Source organism: Chiloscyllium plagiosum, unplaced genomic scaffold, assembly GCF_037043375.1.
Source record: "Chiloscyllium plagiosum isolate Xiang-an unplaced genomic scaffold, Cpla_swu_hap1 HiC_scaffold_16, whole genome shotgun sequence".
NCBI classification, from domain to species: Eukaryota; Metazoa; Chordata; class Chondrichthyes; order Orectolobiformes; family Hemiscylliidae; genus Chiloscyllium; species Chiloscyllium plagiosum.
Window position 1 is genome coordinate 72,756,399 of NW_028270154.1, and position 24,337 is coordinate 72,780,735.

General features: G+C 46.9%; 1 protein-coding gene across 1 annotated transcript in view; it reads right to left on the reverse strand.

The window, feature by feature from the left end:
• LOC122556773 (A-type potassium channel modulatory protein KCNIP1-like) overlaps positions 1–23,943 on the reverse strand; it is a 626,836-nt gene extending 602,893 nt beyond the window's left edge. The window contains exon 1 of the mRNA XM_087995057.1: positions 23,764–23,943. Coding sequence (XP_087851183.1) covers positions 23,764–23,842 — 79 coding nt within the window. The 5' untranslated portion in view covers positions 23,843–23,943. The remainder of the gene's footprint in view (positions 1–23,763) is intronic.
• Between the last annotated feature and the right edge of the window lie 394 nt (positions 23,944–24,337).

The following is a 24,337-nucleotide window of genomic DNA, read 5'->3' on the forward strand; positions in this document are numbered from 1 at the left end:
CAGAATTGGGCACAATTCTCCAAATGTGCTCTATCCTAGAACCAGAACTGGACACAATTCTCCGAGTTTGCTCCAGCCTAGAACCAGAATTTGGCACAATTCTCCAAGTGTGCTCTAACCTAGAACCAGAACTGGGCTCAACTCTCCGAGTGTGCTCTAACCTAGAACCAGAAGTGGGCACCATTCTCCAAGTGTGTTCTAACCTAGAAACAGAACTGGACACAACTCTCCGAGTGTGCTCTAACCTAGAATCATAACTGGGCACAACTCTCTGAGTGTACTCTAACCTAGAACCAGAACTGAGTACAACTCACCGAGTGTGCTCTCTCCCAGAGCTAGATCGGGCCACAAATCTCTGTGCGTCTCCTAATCTAGAACCAGAACTGGTCACAATTCTCTGAGTGTGCTCTAACCTCGAACCCGAACTGGGCACAATTCTCTGACTGTGCTCTAATCTAGAACCAGAACTGGGCACAATTCTTCAAATGTGCTCTAACCTAGAACCAGAACTGGGCACGATTCTCTGAGTGTGCTCTAACCGAGAACTAGAACTGGGCACAATTATCCAAAAGTATTCTAACCGAGAACCAGAACTGGGCAAAACTCCCCGGGTGTGCTCTAACCTAGAACCAGAACTGCGCACAATTCTCCAAGTTTGCTCTATCCCAGAACCAGAACTGGGCACAATTCTCCGAGTGTGCTTTAACCGAGAACCAGAACTGGGCACAATTATCCAAATGTATTCTAACCAAGAACCACAACTGGGCAAAACTCTCCGAGTGTGCTCTAACCTAAAACCAAAACTGGGCACAATTCTCCAAGTGTGCTCTAGACTTGAACCAGAACTGGGTACAACACTCCGAATGTACTCGAACCTAGAACCAGAACTGGACACAACTCTCTGAATGTGCTCTAACGTAGAACCAGAACTCGACACAATTCTCCGAGTGTGCTCTATCCTAGAAACAGAACTGGGCACAACTCTACAAGTGTGCTCAAACCTAGAACCAGAACTGGACACAAGTCACCAAGTGTGCTCGAACCTAGCACCAGAACTGGACACAAGTCACCAAGTGTGCTCGAACCTAGCACCAGAACTGGACACAACTCTTTAAGTGTGCTCTAAGCAAGAACCACAACTGGGCACAACTCTCTGAATGTCCTCGAACCTAGAACCAGAACTGGACACAATTCGCTCTGAGTGTGCTCTATCCGAGAACCAGAACTGGACATAAGTCTCCAATTGTGCTCTAACCTAGAACCAGAATTGGGCGCAATTCTCTGAGTGTGCTCTAACCTAGAGCCAGAACTGGATACAACTCATCGAGAGTGCTCTCTCCGAAAACCAGATCTGGGCACAAATCTCTGTGTGTCTCCTAATCTAGAACCAGAACTGGGCACAACACTCCGAGTGTGCTCTAACCTAGAACCAGAAGTGGGCACAATTCTCTGAGTGTGCTCTAACCTAGAACCAGAACTGGAAACAATTCTCCGAGTGTGCTCTAATCTAGAACCAGAACTGGGCACAATTCTCCGAGTGTGCTCTAACCTAAAACCAGAACTGGGCACAATTCTCTGAGTGTGCTATCACCGAGAATGAGAACAGAACACAATTCTCCGAGTGTGCTCTATCCCAGAACAAGAACTGAGTACAATTCTCTGAGTTTGCTCTAACCTAGAACCAGAACAGGGCTCAATTCTCCAAATGTGCTCCAACCTAGAACCAGAACTGGGCACAGATCTCCCTGTGTGTTCTATCTTAGAACCAGAACTTGGTAGAACTCTCCAAGGGTGCTCTATGCTAGAACCAGAACTGGGCACAATTCTCCAAGTGTGCTCTAACCTCGAACCCGAACTGGGCACAATTCTCTGACTGTGCTCTAATGTAGAACCAGAACTGGGCACAATTCTTCAAATGTGCTCTAACCTAGAACCAGAACTGGGCACAGATCTCCGTGTGTGCTCTATCTTAGAACCAGAATTGGGCACAATTCTCCAAATGTGCTCTAACCTAGAACCAGAACTAGGCACAATTCTCTGACTGAGCTATCACTGAGAACGAGAACATAGCACAATTCTCCGAGTGTGCTCTATCCTAGAATGAGAACTGAGCACAATTCTCTGAGTTTGCTCTAACCTAGAACCAGAACTGGGCACAATTCTCCAAGTGTGTTCTAACCTAGAAACAGAACTGGACACAACTCTTTAAGTGTGCTCTAAGCTAGAACCACAACAGGGCACAACTCTCCGAATGTCCTTGATCCTAGAACCAGAACTGGACACAACTCTCCGAGTGTCCTCTAACCTAGAACCAGAACTGGGCACAACTCTCCGAGTGTCTTCTAACCTAGTACCAGAACTGGACACAACTCTCCGAGTGTGCTCTAACCTAGAATCATAACTGGGCACAACTCTCTGAGTGTGCTCTAACCTAGAACCAGAACTGAGTACAACTCACCGAGTGTGCTCTCTCCCAAAGCTAGATCGGGGCACAAATCGCTGTGCGTCTCCTAATCTAGAACCAGAACTGGTCACAATTCTCTGAGTGTGCTCTAACCTCGAACCCGAACTGGGCACAATTCTCTGACTGTGCTCTAATCTAGAACCAGAACTGGGCACAATTCTTCAAATGTGCTCTAACCTAGAACCAGAACTGGACACAATCTCCGTGTGTGCTCTATCTTAGAACCAGAATTGGGCACAATTCTCCAAATGTGCTCTAACCTAGAACCAGAACTGGGCACAGATCTCCGTGTGTGCTCTATCTTAGAACCAGAATTGGGCACAATTCTCTGAGTGTGCTCTAACCTAGAACCAGAACTGGGCACAATTCTCCAGACGTGCTCTAACCTAGAGCCAGAACTGGGCACAGATCTCTGAGTGTGCTCTAACTTAGAACCAGAACTTGGTAGAACTCTCCAAGTGTGCTCTGTCCGAGAACCAGAATTGGGCACAATTCTCCAAATGTGCTCTAACCTAGAACCAGAACTGGACACAATTCTCCGAGTTTGCTCCAGCCTAGAACCAGAATTGGGCACAATTCTCCAAGTGTGCTCTAACCTAGAACCAGAACTGGGCACAACTCTCCGAGTGTGCTCTAACCTAGAACCAGAACTGGGCACAATTCTCCAAGTGTGTTCTAACCTAGAACCAGAACTGGTCACAATTCTCCGAACGTGCTCTAACATAGAACCTGAACTGGACACAATTCTCCAAATGTGCTCTAATATAGAACCAGAACTGAGCACAATTCTCCGAGTGTGCTCTAAACTTGAACCGGATCTGGTCACAATTCTCCGAGTGTGCTCTATCCTAGAATCAGAGCTGGGCACAACTCACTGAGTGTGCTCTAACCTAGAACCAGAAATGGACACAATTCTCTGAGTGTGCTCTATCCTCGAACCAGAACTGGTCACATTTTTCCGACTGTGCTATCACCGAGAACCAAGACTGGGCACAAATCTCTGAGTGTGCTCTTACCTAGATCCAGAACTGGGCACAATTCTCCGAATGTGCTCTAACCTAGATCCAGAACTGGACAAAACTCTCTGAGAGTGCTCTATCCTAGAACCAGAATTCGACACAATTCTCCAAGTGTGCTCCAACCTAGAACCAGAACTGGGCACAACTCTCCGAGTGTGTTCTAACCTAGAACCAGAACTGGGCACAATTCTCCGAATGTGCTCTAACCTAGAACCAGAACTGTACACAATTCTCTGAGTGTGTGCTTACCTACAAACAGAATTGGGCACAATTCTCCAAGTGTGCTCAAACCTAGAACCAGAACTAGACACAATTCTCCGAGTTTGCTCGAGCCTAGGACCAGAACTGGGCACAACTCTCCAAGTGTGCTCTAACCTAGAACCAGAACTGGGCACAATTCTCCAAGTATGCTTTAACCTAGAACCAGAACTGGGCACAATTCTCTGAGTGTGCTCTGTCCGAGAGCCAGAATTAGGTAAAATTCTCCAAGTGTGCTCGAACCGAGAACCAGAACTGGTCACAATTCTCCGTGTGTGTTCTAACTTCGAACCAGAACTGGACACAATTCTCCGAGTTTGCTCCAGCCTAGAACCAGAATTGGGCACAATTCTGTGAGTGTGCTCTAACTTAGAACCAGAAGTGGACACAATTCTCTGAGTGTGCTCTATCCCAGAACCAGAATTGGGCGCAATTCTGCGAGTGTGCTCTAACCGAGAAACAGAACTGGTCACAATTATCCGAGGGTGTTCAAACTGAGAACCCATACTGGACACAACTCTTCAATTGCGCTCTAACCTAGAACCAGAATTGGGAAAAATTCTCTGAGTGTGCTCTAACCTAGATCCAGGACTGGACACAATTCTTTGACTGTGCTCTATCTGAGAACCAGAATTGGGCACAATGCACCAAGTGTGCTCTAACTTAGAACATTAACTGGGCACAATTCTCCAAGTGTGCTCTAACCTACAACCAGAACTGGGCACAATTCTCCATTTGTGCTCTAACGTAGAACCAGAATTATCCAAGTGAGCTCTATCCTGGAACCAGAATTGGGCACAATTTTCTGAGTGTGCTCCAACCTAGACCCAGAACTCGACATAATTCTCCGAATGTGCTCTATCCTAGAACCAGAACTGGGCACAACGCTCCGAGTGTGCTCTAACCGAGAAATAGAACTCGACATAATTCTCCGAGTGTGCCCTATCCTAGAACCAGAACTGGGCACAACTCTCCGAGTATGCTCAAACGTAGAACCAGTACTGGACACAATTCTCCAAGTGTGGTCTAACCTAGAAGCAGAACTGGACACAACTCTTTAAGTGTGCTCTAACGTAGAACCACAACTGTGCACATCTCTCCGAATGTCCTCGAACCTAGAACCAGAACTGGACACAACTTTTAAGTGTGCTCTAACTTAGAACCAGAACTGGGCACAACTCTCCGAGTGTCTTCTAACCAAGTACCAGAACTGGACACAATTCTTTAAGTGTGCTCTATCCTAGAACCAGAACTGGACACAAATCTCCGAGTGTACTCTAACCTAGAACCAGAACTGGGCACAACTCCCTGAGTGTGCTCTAACCTAGAACCAGAACTGGACACAATTCTCCGAGTGTGCTCTATCCGAGAAACACAACTGGACACAACTCTCCAATTGTGCTCTTATCCAGAACCAGAATTGGGCGCAATTCTCCGAGTGTGCTCTAACCCCGACCCAGAACTGGTTACAACTCACCGAGTGTGCTCTCTCCCAAAACCAGATCTGGGCACAAATCACTGTGTGTCTTCTAACCTAGAACCAGAACTGTACACAATTCTGTGAGTGTGCTCTAACCTAGAACCAGAACTGGGCACAATTCTCTGAGTGTGCTCTAATCTAGAACCAGAACTGGGCACAATTCTCCAAGTGTGCTCTATCGGAGAACCAGAATTGGGCACAATTCTCCAAATGTGCTCTAACCTAGAACCAGAACTGGGCACAGATCTCCGTGTGTGCTCTATCTTAGAACCAGAATTGGGCACAATTCTCTGAGTGTGCTCTAACCTAGAACCAGAACTAGGCACAATTCTCTGAGTGTGCTATCACTGAGAACGAGAACATAGCACAATTCTCCGAGTGTGCTCTATCCCAGAATGAGAACTGAGCACAGTTCTCTGAGTTTGCTCTAACCTAGAACCAGAACAGGATTCAATTCTCCAAATGTGCTCTAATCTAGAACCAGAACTGGGCACAATTCTCCATATGTGCTCTAACCTAGAGCCAGAACTGGGCACAGATCTCTGAGTGTGCTCTAACTTAGAACCAGAACTTGGTAGAACTCTCCAAGTGTGCTCTGTCCGAGAACCAGAATTGGGCACAATTCTCCAAATGTGCTCTATCCTAGAACCAGAACTGGACACAATTCTCCGAGTTTGCTCCAGCCTAGAACCAGAATTTGGCACAATTCTCCAAGTGTGCTCTAACCTAGAACCAGAACTGGGCTCAACTCTCCGAGTGTGCTCTAACCTAGAACCAGAAGTGGGCACCATTCTCCAAGTGTGTTCTAACCTAGAAACAGAACTGGACACAACTCTCCGAGTGTGCTCTAACCTAGAATCATAACTGGGCACAACTCTCTGAGTGTACTCTAACCTAGAACCAGAACTGAGTACAACTCACCGAGTGTGCTCTCTCCCAGAGCTAGATCGGGCCACAAATCTCTGTGCGTCTCCTAATCTAGAACCAGAACTGGTCACAATTCTCTGAGTGTGCTCTAACCTCGAACCCGAACTGGGCACAATTCTCTGACTGTGCTCTAATCTAGAACCAGAACTGGGCACAATTCTTCAAATGTGCTCTAACCTAGAACCAGAACTGGGCACGATTCTCTGAGTGTGCTCTAACCGAGAACTAGAACTGGGCACAATTATCCAAAAGTATTCTAACCGAGAACCAGAACTGGGCAAAACTCCCCGGGTGTGCTCTAACCTAGAACCAGAACTGCGCACAATTCTCCAAGTTTGCTCTATCCCAGAACCAGAACTGGGCACAATTCTCCGAGTGTGCTTTAACCGAGAACCAGAACTGGGCACAATTATCCAAATGTATTCTAACCAAGAACCACAACTGGGCAAAACTCTCCGAGTGTGCTCTAACCTAAAACCAAAACTGGGCACAATTCTCCAAGTGTGCTCTAGACTTGAACCAGAACTGGGTACAACACTCCGAATGTACTCGAACCTAGAACCAGAACTGGACACAACTCTCTGAATGTGCTCTAACGTAGAACCAGAACTCGACACAATTCTCCGAGTGTGCTCTATCCTAGAAACAGAACTGGGCACAACTCTACAAGTGTGCTCAAACCTAGAACCAGAACTGGACACAAGTCACCAAGTGTGCTCGAACCTAGCACCAGAACTGGACACAACTCTTTAAGTGTGCTCTAAGCAAGAACCACAACTGGGCACAACTCTCTGAATGTCCTCGAACCTAGAACCAGAACTGGACACAATTCGCTCTGAGTGTGCTCTATCCGAGAACCAGAACTGGACATAAGTCTCCAATTGTGCTCTAACCTAGAACCAGAATTGGGCGCAATTCTCTGAGTGTGCTCTAACCTAGAGCCAGAACTGGATACAACTCATCGAGAGTGCTCTCTCCGAAAACCAGATCTGGGCACAAATCTCTGTGTGTCTCCTAATCTAGAACCAGAACTGGGCACAACACTCCGAGTGTGCTCTAACCTAGAACCAGAAGTGGGCACAATTCTCTGAGTGTGCTCTAACCTAGAACCAGAACTGGAAACAATTCTCCGAGTGTGCTCTAATCTAGAACCAGAACTGGGCACAATTCTCCGAGTGTGCTCTAACCTAAAACCAGAACTGGGCACAATTCTCTGAGTGTGCTATCACCGAGAATGAGAACAGAACACAATTCTCCGAGTGTGCTCTATCCCAGAACAAGAACTGAGTACAATTCTCTGAGTTTGCTCTAACCTAGAACCAGAACAGGGCTCAATTCTCCAAATGTGCTCCAACCTAGAACCAGAACTGGGCACAGATCTCCCTGTGTGTTCTATCTTAGAACCAGAACTTGGTAGAACTCTCCAAGGGTGCTCTATGCTAGAACCAGAACTGGGCACAATTCTCCAAGTGTGCTCTAACCTCGAACCCGAACTGGGCACAATTCTCTGACTGTGCTCTAATGTAGAACCAGAACTGGGCACAATTCTTCAAATGTGCTCTAACCTAGAACCAGAACTGGGCACAGATCTCCGTGTGTGCTCTATCTTAGAACCAGAATTGGGCACAATTCTCCAAATGTGCTCTAACCTAGAACCAGAACTAGGCACAATTCTCTGACTGAGCTATCACTGAGAACGAGAACATAGCACAATTCTCCGAGTGTGCTCTATCCTAGAATGAGAACTGAGCACAATTCTCTGAGTTTGCTCTAACCTAGAACCAGAACTGGGCACAATTCTCCAAGTGTGTTCTAACCTAGAAACAGAACTGGACACAACTCTTTAAGTGTGCTCTAAGCTAGAACCACAACAGGGCACAACTCTCCGAATGTCCTTGATCCTAGAACCAGAACTGGACACAACTCTCCGAGTGTCCTCTAACCTAGAACCAGAACTGGGCACAACTCTCCGAGTGTCTTCTAACCTAGTACCAGAACTGGACACAACTCTCCGAGTGTGCTCTAACCTAGAATCATAACTGGGCACAACTCTCTGAGTGTGCTCTAACCTAGAACCAGAACTGAGTACAACTCACCGAGTGTGCTCTCTCCCAAAGCTAGATCGGGGCACAAATCTCTGTGCGTCTCCTAATCTAGAACCAGAACTGGTCACAATTCTCTGAGTGTGCTCTAACCTCGAACCCGAACTGGGCACAATTCTCTGACTGTGCTCTAATCTAGAACCAGAACTGGGCACAATTCTTCAAATGTGCTCTAACCTAGAACCAGAACTGGACACAATCTCCGTGTGTGCTCTATCTTAGAACCAGAATTGGGCACAATTCTCCAAATGTGCTCTAACCTAGAACCAGAACTGGGCACAGATCTCCGTGTGTGCTCTATCTTAGAACCAGAATTGGGCACAATTCTCTGAGTGTGCTCTAACCTAGAACCAGAACTAGGCACAATTCTCTGAGTGTGCTATCACTGAGAACGAGAACATAGCACAATTCTCCGAGTGTGCTCTATCCCAGAATGAGAACTGAGCACAGTTCTCTGAGTTTGCTCTAACCTAGAACCAGAACAGGATTCAATTCTCCAAATGTGCTCTAATCTAGAACCAGAACTGGGCACAATTCTCCATATGTGCTCTAACCTAGAGCCAGAACTGGGCACAGATCTCTGAGTGTGCTCTAACTTAGAACCAGAACTTGGTAGAACTCTCCAAGTGTGCTCTGTCCGAGAACCAGAATTGGGCACAATTCTCCAAATGTGCTCTATCCTAGAACCAGAACTGGACACAATTCTCCGAGTTTGCTCCAGCCTAGAACCAGAATTTGGCACAATTCTCCAAGTGTGCTCTAACCTAGAACCAGAACTGGGCTCAACTCTCCGAGTGTGCTCTAACCTAGAACCAGAAGTGGGCACCATTCTCCAAGTGTGTTCTAACCTAGAAACAGAACTGGACACAACTCTCCGAGTGTGCTCTAACCTAGAATCATAACTGGGCACAACTCTCTGAGTGTACTCTAACCTAGAACCAGAACTGAGTACAACTCACCGAGTGTGCTCTCTCCCAGAGCTAGATCGGGCCACAAATCTCTGTGCGTCTCCTAATCTAGAACCAGAACTGGTCACAATTCTCTGAGTGTGCTCTAACCTCGAACCCGAACTGGGCACAATTCTCTGACTGTGCTCTAATCTAGAACCAGAACTGGGCACAATTCTTCAAATGTGCTCTAACCTAGAACCAGAACTGGGCACAGATCTCCGTATGTGCTCTATCTTAGAACCAGAATTGGGCACAATTCTCCAAATGTGCTCTAACCTAGAACCAGAACTAGGCACAATTCTCTGAGTGAGCTATCACTGAGAACGAGAACATAGCACAATTCTCCGAGTGTGCTCTATCCTAGAATGAGAACTGAGCACAATTTTCTGAGTTTGCTCTAACCTAGAACCAGAACTGGGCACAATTCTCCAAGTGTGTTCTAACCTAGAACCAGAACTGGGCACAATTCTCCAGACGTGCTCTAACCTAGAGCCAGAACTGGGCACAGATCTCTGAGTGTGCTCTAACTTAGAACCAGAACTTGGTAGAACTCTCCAAGTGTGCTCTGTCCGAGAACCAGAATTGGGCACAATTCTCCAAATGTGCTCTAACCTAGAACCAGAACTGGACACAATTCTCCGAGTTTGCTCCAGCCTAGAACCAGAATTGGGCACAATTCTCCAAGTGTGCTCTAACCTAGAACCAGAACTGGGCACAACTCTCCGAGTGTGCTCTAACCTAGAACCAGAACTGGGCACAATTCTCCAAGTGTGTTCTAACCTAGAACCAGAACTGGTCACAATTCTCCGAACGTGCTCTAACATAGAACCTGAACTGGACACAATTCTCCAAATGTGCTCTAATATAGAACCAGAACTGAGCACAATTCTCCGAGTGTGCTCTAAACTTGAACCGGATCTGGTCACAATTCTCCGAGTGTGCTCTATCCTAGAATCAGAGCTGGGCACAACTCACTGAGTGTGCTCTAACCTAGAACCAGAAATGGACACAATTCTCTGAGTGTGCTCTATCCTCGAACCAGAACTGGTCACATTTTTCCGACTGTGCTATCACCGAGAACCAAGACTGGGCACAAATCTCTGAGTGTGCTCTTACCTAGATCCAGAACTGGGCACAATTCTCCGAATGTGCTCTAACCTAGATCCAGAACTGGACAAAACTCTCTGAGAGTGCTCTATCCTAGAACCAGAATTCGACACAATTCTCCAAGTGTGCTCCAACCTAGAACCAGAACTGGGCACAACTCTCCGAGTGTGTTCTAACCTAGAACCAGAACTGGGCACAATTCTCCGAATGTGCTCTAACCTAGAACCAGAACTGTACACAATTCTCTGAGTGTGTGCTTACCTACAAACAGAATTGGGCACAATTCTCCAAGTGTGCTCAAACCTAGAACCAGAACTAGACACAATTCTCCGAGTTTGCTCGAGCCTAGGACCAGAACTGGGCACAACTCTCCAAGTGTGCTCTAACCTAGAACCAGAACTGGGCACAATTCTCCAAGTATGCTTTAACCTAGAACCAGAACTGGGCACAATTCTCTGAGTGTGCTCTGTCCGAGAGCCAGAATTAGGTAAAATTCTCCAAGTGTGCTCGAACCGAGAACCAGAACTGGTCACAATTCTCCGTGTGTGTTCTAACTTCGAACCAGAACTGGACACAATTCTCCGAGTTTGCTCCAGCCTAGAACCAGAATTGGGCACAATTCTGTGAGTGTGCTCTAACTTAGAACCAGAAGTGGACACAATTCTCTGAGTGTGCTCTATCCCAGAACCAGAATTGGGCGCAATTCTGCGAGTGTGCTCTAACCGAGAAACAGAACTGGTCACAATTATCCGAGGGTGTTCAAACTGAGAACCCATACTGGACACAACTCTTCAATTGCGCTCTAACCTAGAACCAGAATTGGGAAAAATTCTCTGAGTGTGCTCTAACCTAGATCCAGGACTGGACACAATTCTTTGACTGTGCTCTATCTGAGAACCAGAATTGGGCACAATGCACCAAGTGTGCTCTAACTTAGAACATTAACTGGGCACAATTCTCCAAGTGTGCTCTAACCTACAACCAGAACTGGGCACAATTCTCCATTTGTGCTCTAACGTAGAACCAGAATTATCCAAGTGAGCTCTATCCTGGAACCAGAATTGGGCACAATTTTCTGAGTGTGCTCCAACCTAGACCCAGAACTCGACATAATTCTCCGAATGTGCTCTATCCTAGAACCAGAACTGGGCACAACGCTCCGAGTGTGCTCTAACCGAGAAATAGAACTCGACATAATTCTCCGAGTGTGCCCTATCCTAGAACCAGAACTGGGCACAACTCTCCGAGTGTGCTCAAACGTAGAACCAGTACTGGACACAATTCTCCAAGTGTGGTCTAACCTAGAAGCAGAACTGGACACAACTCTTTAAGTGTGCTCTAACGTAGAACCACAACTGTGCACATCTCTCCGAATGTCCTCGAACCTAGAACCAGAACTGGACACAACTTTTAAGTGTGCTCTAACTTAGAACCAGAACTGGGCACAACTCTCCGAGTGTCTTCTAACCAAGTACCAGAACTGGACACAATTCTTTAAGTGTGCTCTATCCTAGAACCAGAACTGGACACAAATCTCCGAGTGTACTCTAACCTAGAACCAGAACTGGGCACAACTCCCTGAGTGTGCTCTAACCTAGAACCAGAACTGGACACAATTCTCCGAGTGTGCTCTATCCGAGAAACACAACTGGACACAACTCTCCAATTGTGCTCTTATCCAGAACCAGAATTGGGCGCAATTCTCCGAGTGTGCTCTAACCCCGAACCAGAACTGGTTACAACTCACCGAGTGTGCTCTCTCCCAAAACCAGATCTGGGCACAAATCACTGTGTGTCTTCTAACCTAGAACCAGAACTGTACACAATTCTGTGAGTGTGCTCTAACCTAGAACCAGAACTGGGCACAATTCTCTGAGTGTGCTCTAATCTAGAACCAGAACTGGGCACAATTCTCCAAGTGTGCTCTATCGGAGAACCAGAATTGGGCACAATTCTCCAAATGTGCTCTAACCTAGAACCAGAACTGGGCACAGATCTCCGTGTGTGCTCTATCTTAGAACCAGAATTGGGCACAATTCTCTGAGTGTGCTCTAACCTAGAACCAGAACTAGGCACAATTCTCTGAGTGTGCTATCACTGAGAACGAGAACATAGCACAATTCTCCGAGTGTGCTCTATCCCAGAATGAGAACTGAGCACAGTTCTCTGAGTTTGCTCTAACCTAGAACCAGAACAGGATTCAATTCTCCAAATGTGCTCTAATCTAGAACCAGAACTGGGCACAATTCTCCATATGTGCTCTAACCTAGAGCCAGAACTGGGCACAGATCTCTGAGTGTGCTCTAACTTAGAACCAGAACTTGGTAGAACTCTCCAAGTGTGCTCTGTCCGAGAACCAGAATTGGGCACAATTCTCCAAATGTGCTCTATCCTAGAACCAGAACTGGACACAATTCTCCGAGTTTGCTCCAGCCTAGAACCAGAATTTGGCACAATTCTCCAAGTGTGCTCTAACCTAGAACCAGAACTGGGCTCAACTCTCCGAGTGTGCTCTAACCTAGAACCAGAAGTGGGCACCATTCTCCAAGTGTGTTCTAACCTAGAAACAGAACTGGACACAACTCTCCGAGTGTGCTCTAACCTAGAATCATAACTGGGCACAACTCTCTGAGTGTACTCTAACCTAGAACCAGAACTGAGTACAACTCACCGAGTGTGCTCTCTCCCAGAGCTAGATCGGGCCACAAATCTCTGTGCGTCTCCTAATCTAGAACCAGAACTGGTCACAATTCTCTGAGTGTGCTCTAACCTCGAACCCGAACTGGGCACAATTCTCTGACTGTGCTCTAATCTAGAACCAGAACTGGGCACAATTCTTCAAATGTGCTCTAACCTAGAACCAGAACTGGGCACAGATCTCCGTATGTGCTCTATCTTAGAACCAGAATTGGGCACAATTCTCCAAATGTGCTCTAACCTAGAACCAGAACTAGGCACAATTCTCTGAGTGAGCTATCACTGAGAACGAGAACATAGCACAATTCTCCGAGTGTGCTCTATCCTAGAATGAGAACTGAGCACAATTTTCTGAGTTTGCTCTAACCTAGAACCAGAACTGGGCACAATTCTCCAAGTGTGTTCTAACCTAGAACCAGAACTGGGCACAATTCTCCAGACGTGCTCTAACCTAGAGCCAGAACTGGGCACAGATCTCTGAGTGTGCTCTAACTTAGAACCAGAACTTGGTAGAACTCTCCAAGTGTGCTCTGTCCGAGAACCAGAATTGGGCACAATTCTCCAAATGTGCTCTAACCTAGAACCAGAACTGGACACAATTCTCCGAGTTTGCTCCAGCCTAGAACCAGAATTGGGCACAATTCTCCAAGTGTGCTCTAACCTAGAACCAGAACTGGGCACAACTCTCCGAGTGTGCTCTAACCTAGAACCAGAACTGGGCACAATTCTCCAAGTGTGTTCTAACCTAGAACCAGAACTGGTCACAATTCTCCGAACGTGCTCTAACATAGAACCTGAACTGGACACAATTCTCCAAATGTGCTCTAATATAGAACCAGAACTGAGCACAATTCTCCGAGTGTGCTCTAAACTTGAACCGGATCTGGTCACAATTCTCCGAGTGTGCTCTATCCTAGAATCAGAGCTGGGCACAACTCACTGAGTGTGCTCTAACCTAGAACCAGAAATGGACACAATTCTCTGAGTGTGCTCTATCCTCGAACCAGAACTGGTCACATTTTTCCGACTGTGCTATCACCGAGAACCAAGACTGGGCACAAATCTCTGAGTGTGCTCTTACCTAGATCCAGAACTGGGCACAATTCTCCGAATGTGCTCTAACCTAGATCCAGAACTGGACAAAACTCTCTGAGAGTGCTCTATCCTAGAACCAGAATTCGACACAATTCTCCAAGTGTGCTCCAACCTAGAACCAGAACTGGGCACAACTCTCCGAGTGTGTTCTAACCTAGAACCAGAACTGGGCACAATTCTCCGAATGTGCTCTAACCTAGAACCAGAACTGTACACAATTCTCTGAGTGTGTGCTTACCTACAAACAGAATTGGGCACAATTCTCCAAGTGTGCTCAAACCTAGAACCAGAACTAGACACAATTCTCCGAGTTTGCTCGAGCCTAGGACCAGAACTGGGCACAACTCTCCAAGTGTGCTCTAACCTAGAACCAGAACTGGGCACAATTCTCCAAGTATGCTTTAACCTAGAACCAGAACTGGGCACAATTCTCTGAGTGTGCTCTGTCCGAGAGCCAGAATTAGGTAAAATTCTCCAAGTGTGCTCGAACCGAGAACCAGAACTGGTCACAATTCTCCGTGTGTGTTCTAACTTCGAACCAGAACTGGACACAATTCTCCGAGTTTGCTCCAGCCTAGAACCAGAATTGGGCACAATTCTGTGAGTGTGCTCTAACTTAGAACCAGAAGTGGACACAATTCTCTGAGTGTGCTCTATCCCAGAACCAGAATTGGGCGCAATTCTGCGAGTGTGCTCTAACCGAGAAACAGAACTGGTCACAATTATCCGAGGGTGTTCAAACTGAGAACCCATACTGGACACAACTCTTCAATTGCGCTCTAACCTAGAACCAGAATTGGGAAAAATTCTCTGAGTGTGCTCTAACCTAGATCCAGGACTGGACACAATTCTTTGACTGTGCTCTATCTGAGAACCAGAATTGGGCACAATGCACCAAGTGTGCTCTAACTTAGAACATTAACTGGGCACAATTCTCCAAGTGTGCTCTAACCTACAACCAGAACTGGGCACAATTCTCCATTTGTGCTCTAACGTAGAACCAGAATTATCCAAGTGAGCTCTATCCTGGAACCAGAATTGGGCACAATTTTCTGAGTGTGCTCCAACCTAGACCCAGAACTCGACATAATTCTCCGAATGTGCTCTATCCTAGAACCAGAACTGGGCACAACGCTCCGAGTGTGCTCTAACCGAGAAATAGAACTCGACATAATTCTCCGAGTGTGCCCTATCCTAGAACCAGAACTGGGCACAACTCTCCGAGTGTGCTCAAACGTAGAACCAGTACTGGACACAATTCTCCAAGTGTGGTCTAACCTAGAAGCAGAACTGGACACAACTCTTTAAGTGTGCTCTAACGTAGAACCACAACTGTGCACATCTCTCCGAATGTCCTCGAACCTAGAACCAGAACTGGACACAACTTTTAAGTGTGCTCTAACTTAGAACCAGAACTGGGCACAACTCTCCGAGTGTCTTCTAACCAAGTACCAGAACTGGACACAATTCTTTAAGTGTGCTCTATCCTAGAACCAGAACTGGACACAAATCTCCGAGTGTACTCTAACCTAGAACCAGAACTGGGCACAACTCCCTGAGTGTGCTCTAACCTAGAACCAGAACTGGACACAATTCTCCGAGTGTGCTCTATCCGAGAAACACAACTGGACACAACTCTCCAATTGTGCTCTTATCCAGAACCAGAATTGGGCGCAATTCTCCGAGTGTGCTCTAACCCCGAACCAGAACTGGTTACAACTCACCGAGTGTGCTCTCTCCCAAAACCAGATCTGGGCACAAATCACTGTGTGTCTTCTAACCTAGAACCAGAACTGTACACAATTCTGTGAGTGTGCTCTAACCTAGAACCAGAACTGGGCACAATTCTCTGAGTGTGCTCTAATCTAGAACCAGAACTGGGCACAATTCTCCAAGTGTGCTCTATCGGAGAACCAGAATTGGGCACAATTCTCTGAGTGTGCTCTAATCTAGAACCAGAATTGGGCACAATTCTCCGAGTGTGCTCTAACCTAAAACCAGAACTGGCCACAATTCTCCAAGTGTGCTCTAATCTAGAACCAGAACTGTACACAATTCTCTGAGTGTGCTCTATGTGAGAACCAGAATTGGTCATAATTCTCCGAGTGTGCTCTAACCTAGAACCAGAACTCGACACAATTCTCCAAATGTCCTCTAACTTACAACCAGAACTAAGCACAATTATCCGATTGTGCTCTATCCCAGAACGTGAAGTGAGCACAATTCGCTGAGTTTGCTCTAACCTAGAACCAGAACTGGGCTCAACCCTCCGATGGTGCTCTAACCTAGAACCAGAACTGGGCCCAATTCTCTGAGTGTGCTCTGTCCGAGAACCAGAATTGGGCACAATTCTCTGAGTGTGCTCTAACCTAGAAACAGAACTGGACCCAACTCTTGAAGAGTGCGCTAAGGTAGAACCACAACAGGGCACAACTCTCTGAATGTCCTCGAACCGAGAACCAGAACAGGACACAACTCTCCAAGTCTCCTCTAACCGAGAACCTGAACTGGACACAACTCTCCAATTGCGCTCTAACCTAGAACCAGAACTGAGCACAACTCTCCGAGTGTGCTCTATTCTAGAACCACAACTGGACACAACTCTCCGAGTCTCCTCTAACCGAGAACCTGAACTGGACACAACTCTCCAATTGCGCTCTAACCTAGAACCAGAACTGAGCACAACTCTCCGAGTGTGCTCTATTCTAGAACCACAACTGGACACAACTCTCCAATTGTGCTCTATCCGAGAACCAGAACTGGACACAACTCTCCAATTATGCTCTAACCCAGAACCAGAATTGCGCACAATTCTCCGAGTGTGCTCTAACCTAGAACCAGAACTGGGTACAACTCACTGAGTGTGCTCTCTCCCAAAACCAGATCTGGGCACAAATCTCTGTGTGTCTCCTAATCTAGAACCAGAACTGGGCACAATTCTCTGAGCGTGCTCTAACCTAGAACCCGAACTGGGCACAATTCTCTAAGTGTGATCTAATCTAGAACCAGAACTGGGCACAATTCTCCAAGTGTGCTCCATCTGAGAACCAGAATTGGCACAATTCTCCGAGTGTGCTCTAACCTAGAACCAGAACTGGGCACAATTCTCTGAGTGTGCTCTAACCTAGAACCCGAACTGGACACAATTCTCTGGGTGTGCTCAAACTTAGAATTAGAAGTGGGCATAACTCTCCGAGCGTCCTCTAATTGAGAACCAGAACTGGGCACAATTCTCTAAGTGTGCTCTAACTTAGAACCAGAACTGAGCAAAACTCTCCTAGTGTGCTCAAACCTAGAACCAGAACTGGGTACAACTCTCCGAGTGTGCTCTAACCTAGAACCAGAACTGGACACAACTCTGCAAGTGCCCTCTAACCTAGAACCAGAACTGGGCACAATTCTCCAAGTGCGCTCTAACCTAGAACCAGAACTGGGCACAATTCTCTGAGTATGCTCTATCCTCGAACCAGAACTGGGCAAACTTCTCTAAGTGTGCTCTAACCTAGAACCAGAACTGGGCACAAATCACCGAGGGTGCACTAGCCCCGAACCGGAACTGGGTACAACTCCCGGATGTGCTCTCACGGAGAACCAGAACTGGGCACAATTCTCCGAGTGTGCTCTAACCTAGAACCAGAACTGGGCACAATGATCCGAGTGTCCTCTAAACGAGAACCAGACTGGATACAATTCTCTGAGTGTGCCCTAACCTAGAACCAGAACTGGACACAATTCTCTGACTGTGCTCTATCCGAGAACCAGAATTGGGCACAATTCTACAAGTGTGCTCTAACTTAGAACCAGAACTTGGCACGATTCTCCGAGTGAGCTCTAACCTAGAACCAGAACTGGGCACAACTCTCCGAGTGTGTTCTAACCTAGAACGAGAATTGGGTACAATTCTCCAAGTGTGCTCTAACCTAGAAGCAGAACTGGACGCAACTCACCAAGTGTCCTCCAACCAAGAACCAGAACTGGGCCTAATTCTCCAAGTCTGCTCTAACCCAGAGCCAGAACTGGGCACAATTCTCTGAGTGTGTTCAAACTGAGGACCAGAACTGGGCACAATTCTCCAAGTGTGCACTAACCCCGAACTGGAACTGAGTAAAACTCTCCAATGTCCTTTAACCGAGAACCAGAACTGGTCACAATTCTCCAAGTGTGCTCTGACCTAGAACCAGAACTGGGCACAATTATCCGAGTGTCCTCTAACCGAGAACCAGAACTGGACACAATTCTCTGAGAGTGCTCGAACCTAGAACCTGAACTGGGTACAACTCTCCGAGTGTGCTCTAACCTCGGACCAGAACTGGACACAATTCTCTGACTGTGCTCTATCCGAGAACCAGAATTGGGCACAGTTCTCCAAGTGTGCTCCATCTGAGAACCAGAATTGGCACAATTCTCCGAGTGTGCTCTAACCTAAAACCAGAACTGGGCATAATTCTCCAAGTGTGCTCTAATCTAGAACCAGAACTGTACACAATTCTCTGAGTGTGCTCTATGTGAGAACCAGAATTGGTCACAATTCTCCGAATGTGCTCTAACCTAGAACCAGAACTCGACACAATTCTCAAATGTCCTCTAACTTAAAACCAGAACTGGGCACAATTATCCGATTGTGCTCTATCCCAGAACCTGAAGTGAGCACAATTCGCTGAGTTTGCTCTAACCCCGAACCAGAACTGGGCACAACTCTCCTATGGTGCTCTAACCTAGAACCAGAACTGGGCACAATTCTCTGAGTGTGCTCTAACCTAGAACCCGAACTGGGCACAATTCTCTGAGTGTGCTCTAACCTAGAACCCGAACTGGGCACAATTCTCTGAGTGTGCTCTAATCTAGAACCAGAACTGGGCACAATTCTCCAAGTGTGCTCTATCTGAGAACCAGAATTGGGCACAATTCTCCAAGTGTGCTCTAATCTAGAACCAGAACTGTACACAATTCTCTGAGTGTTCTCTCTGTGAGAACCAGAATTGGTCACAATTCTCCGAGAGTGCTCTAACCTAGAACCAGAACTCGACACAATTCTCCAAATGTCCTCTAACTTACAACCAGAACTGGGCACAATTATCCGAGTGTGCTCTATCCCAGAACGTGAACTGAGCACAATTCTCTGAGTTTGCTCTAACCTAGAACCAGAACAGGGCACAGATCTCCAAGTGTGCACTAACTTAGAACCAGAACTTGGTAGAACTCTCCAAGTGTGCTCTATCCTCGAACCAGAACTGGGCACAATTCTCCAAATGTGCTCTAACCTAGAACCAGAACTGGACACAATTCTCTGGGTGTGCTCAAACCTAGAATTAGAAGTGGGCATAACTCTCCGAGCGTCCTCTAATTGAGAACCAGGACTGGGCACAATTCTCTAAGTGTGCTCTAACTTAGAACCAGAACTGAGCAAAACTCTCCTAGTGTGCTCTAACCTAGAACCAGAACTGGGTACAACTCTCCGAGTGTGCTCTAACCTAGAACCAGAACTGGGCACAACTCTGCGAGTGCGCTCTAACCTAGAACCAGAACTGGGCACAATGATCCAAGTGTCCTCTAAACGAGAACCAGACTGGATACAATTCTCTGAGTGTGCCCTAACCTAGAACCGGAACTGGGTACAACTCTCCGAGTGCGCTCTAACCTAGAACCAGAACTGGACACAATTCTCTGACTGTGTTCTATCCGAGAACCAGAATTGGGCACAGTTCTCCAAGTGTGCTCCATCTGAGAACCAGAATTGGCACAATTCTCTGAGTGTGCACAAACTTAGAACCAGAAGTGGGCACAATTCTCTAAGTGTCCTCTAACCTAGAAGCAGAACTGGGCACAATTCTCCAAGTGTGCTCTAACCCTGAACTGGAATTGAGTCCAACTCTCCAATGTGCTTTAACCATGAACCAGAACTGGGCACAATTCTCCAAGTGTGCTCTAATCTAGAAGCAGAACTGGGCACAATTATCCGAGTGTCCTCTAACCGAGAACCAGAACTGGACACAATTATCTGAGTGTGCTCTAACCTAGAACCTGAACTGGGTACAACTCTCCGAGTGTGCTCTAACCTAGAACCAGAACTGGGCACAATTCTCTGAGTGTGCTCTAACCTAGAACCAGAACTGGGCATAACTCTCTGTGTGTGCTCTATCTGAGGACCAGAATTGGGCACAATTCTCCAAGTGTGCTGTAACCTAGAACCAGAACTGGGCACAATTCTCTGACTGTGCTCTATCCTCGAACCAGAAGAGTGTGCTCTAGCCTAGAACCAGAACTGGACACAGTTTCCACACTGTAAGTAATCTAAGTAAGTGACCTAAGTAACTCTCCAATTGTGCTCTAACCTAGAACCAGAACTGGGTACAATTCTCCGATGTGCTCTAACCTAGACGCAGAACTGGACTAAACTTGCCAAGTGTCCTCTAACCTCGAACCAGAACTGGGCAGAATTCTCTGAGTGTGCACTAACCCCGAACCAGAACTGGGTACAACTCTCCGATGTGCTTGATCTGAGAACCAGAACCGGGCACAATTCTCCAAGTATGCTCTAACCTAGCACCAGAACTGGGCACAATTATCCAAGTGTCCTCTAACCGAGAAGCAGAACTGGACACAATTCTCTGAAAGTGCTCCAACCTAAAACCATAACTGGGTACGACTCTGAGTGTGCTCTAACCTAGAACCAGAACTGGGCACAATTCTCTGAGTGTGCTCTAACCTAGAACCAGAACTGGGCACAATTCTCTGAGTGTGCTCTAGCCTAGAACTAGAACTGGACATAATTCTCTGACTGTGCTCTATCTGAGAACCAGAATTGGGCACAATTCTCCGAGTGTGCTCTAACCTACCACCACAACTGGACACAGTTTCCACACTGTAAGTAATCTAAGTATGTAATCTAAGTAAATCCAAGTAACTCTCCAATTGTGCTCTATCTTAGAACCAGAACTGGGCAAACCTTCCCAAGTGTGCTCTAACCTAGAATCAGACTGGACACAATTCTCTGACTGTGCTCTATCCGAGAACCAAAATTGGGCACAATTCTCCAAGTGTGCTCTAACCTAGAACCAGAACTGAGCACAATTCTCTGGGTGTGCTCTAACTTAGAACCAGAACTGGGCACAATTCTCCGAGTGTCCTCTAACCTAGAACCAGAACTGGGCACAATTCTCCGAGTGTCCTCTAACCTAGAATCAGAACTGAGCACAATTCTCTGGGTGTGCTCTAACTTAGAACCAGAACTGGGCACAATTCTCCGAGTGTCCTCTAACCTAGAACCAGAACTGGGCACAATTCTCCGAGTGTCCTCTAACCTAGAATCAGAACTGAGCACAATTCTCTGGGTGTGCTCTAACTTAGAACCAGGAGTGGGCACAATTCTCCGAGTGTGCACTAGCTTCGAACTGGAACTGAGTACAACTCTCCGATGTGCTTTAACCGAGAATCAGAACTGGGCTCAATTCTCCAAGTGTGCTCTAACCTAGAACCAGAGCTGGCCACAATTATCTGACTGTGCTCTAACCTAGAACCAGAACTGGCCACAATTATCTGACTGTGCTCTAACCTAGAACCAGAACTGGACACAATTCTCCGAGTTTGCTCCAGCCTAGAACCAGAACTGGGCACAATTCTCTGAATGTGCTCTAACCTAGAACCTGAACTGGACACAATTCTCCAAGTGTGCTCTCACCGAGAACCAGAACTGGGCACAATTCTCTGAATGTGCTCTAACCTGAGAAGCAGAAGTGGTCACAACTCTCCGAATGTGCCCTGAATTAAACCAGCGCTGGCTGTGTTGTAACCTTGAACTTTGGGTGTGCTGCAAACAATTCTTTGGTTGTGCTGTAACCTTGAACTTTGTGCTCACCTCTGCATGCTCTAAGAAGCAGAATAGTACGCAACTTTGAATTTGCTCTAACTGAGCATCTTTGCAAGATTAATAAAATATCTCCTGTTGAATGGAAAGTTTAAAGGAGTTGTGTAAGGCAAGTCTTTATGCAAATGATGGTTGGTGCCTGGTATATGCTGCTAGAATATGGAGTAGAAGCAGATAGGAAAGCAAAGTTTAACAGCCATTTAGACAGACACAACAGACAAGACATTGACGGATGTACGCCATGTGCAAACAGATGAGATTTGTTTCGAATGGCATCATGTTCGGCACAGATATAGTGGGCCAAGGGGCCTGTTCCTGTGATATACTGTTCTGTGAGTGATGAATGCTCTGTGCCTAGAAATTAACCCCAGTGATTTATTTGTATTTGGTCAATATGGATTTGTGAATCTATCCCTAAATCCCATTGCCCCTGCATCCCATTTAGTGTTTCCAATTGTTAGTGCATCCAGCCAGATCCAGTCGCTCACATTGAACCACATGGAAAGGCATTTGATATTTGCAGCCTGAGACTGCACTTTATTCCTGTCTGTGTGTATTTTTTTGTTGTTTGTCTCAGTATTAACTGTACTTCCCAGTTTGGCAAATGAGAAACAATTGATGAGGTACGAGGATAATAGGACCGGAGCCAGAGTGGTTTAGTAACTGGTGCAGCAAGTTCAGAATTAATTGTAAGATCTGCCAGAAAAATTACAGGGCTTGTTCTTCTGGAATACCTATTTACCTTGTGACAGGGATAGCACTCTGTATTCCTTTCAATCCTCTTGAACAGACACTGTCTCCAAGAAAAAATCCTACTTTTCATTTCACAAGATGTGTCAATTGTGGGAAAATCAGTGCACCCTTATTCAGTTAAAAACAAACACGCCGACACCTTTCCCACCGTGAGCCATACAGTTAAGGTGACTCTAGTGGAACAAGCCTTTCAGCTGCCCGAGCAACTGACTGAGTTCAAAAAGCTCCCAGCAACAATCTGAGGCCATAAGCCAAGGAAGAATCAGGTGGGGTTTCCCAAAGGGCATTGCTCCAAATACAGTTTGTACCCAGTCTCTGTTGAGATGGAAAACAAGGCAACACCGGATGCAGTGATAAGCTGTTCCACACACATAGGCTCAGTACCGAGCTCTGAAAATTGCGAATTGGCAGTTGTATCAACAAAGCCAAAGTTGAAATGCTGGAGCGCGGAGGCAGAGGGGGTTGTGTCAAACTTGACCACTTGTTAATCAGGCGACATTTGAATATGAGATTTTTAATTTGCTGGTCGCTGGCTAATCCTCACAGTTTGTCTGTCCACCCCGAGTGGGGGTGGATGGGGAGGAGAGAGTCCCTTGCTGTCTCCAGGTAGATCAGCAGCAGAGTGACTGGGACTGGCATTGACCGCCAGGATTCCTATACAGCGTTAGCATGAGGAGCTGCTCTCACTGCCAACACGACAGAGGCTGCCGGGCTACTCTGATCAGCTCAGCACAGGGTCACAGGGGAAACCGCCTGAGCAATACTTTCTATCACTGCAGGAAGCCTGTCTCACTCCAACACAGGCTGCAGATTACACAGTAATAACCTCAACGTTTCAAAAGCCATTTATTATTCAGACAAGTCCGATGCGATATGACAACCTCCAGTCACTCGTCCATATCTTACTTACAAACAGTTCCCATCACCGGATAGGGTTCCCTTGAGCCCCAGTTCAGAGCTGTTTCATTGTCAAACTGAAGCGAACATCGATGCAAAGTGGGCAGACACACACACGGCGGGGGAGTGAGGGTGGAAACCATCTCTTACCTTTCCGGAGAGAGCTGCTCACCAGCCTGACCACACAACGGAGAAATTTAATCATCTGATGTCTGCAGCAAGCGCTCATTGCTCAGCCCTTGCTCAGGGAGCTCAGTGGCTTCACTTGGTCCCTACTCGTTGGCTGGATCCACGTACCGCTGCCGAGCTCTCCTGGATCAGAGTGCGGCGAACATCTTGCTACACACTGCAGCTACTCCCCTGGCTGCGATCGGAGAAGCGCATTCCGCGCCCCCGCCCCTAACACACAACCACACACACACACATACCTGCTCTCCACTCTCTCTCTCTCACACACACACACACAGACCCCTGCTCTCCACTCTCACACACACACACAGACCCCTGCTCTCCACTCTCTCACACACACAGACTCCTGCTCTCCACTCTCACACACACACAGACCCCTGCTCTCCACTCTCACACACACACAGACCCCTGCTCTCCACTCTCTCTCACACACACACACACACACAGACCCCTGCTCTCCACTCTCACACACACACAGACCCCTGCTCTCCACTCTCTCTCACACACAGACCACTGCTCTTCACTCACAAACATA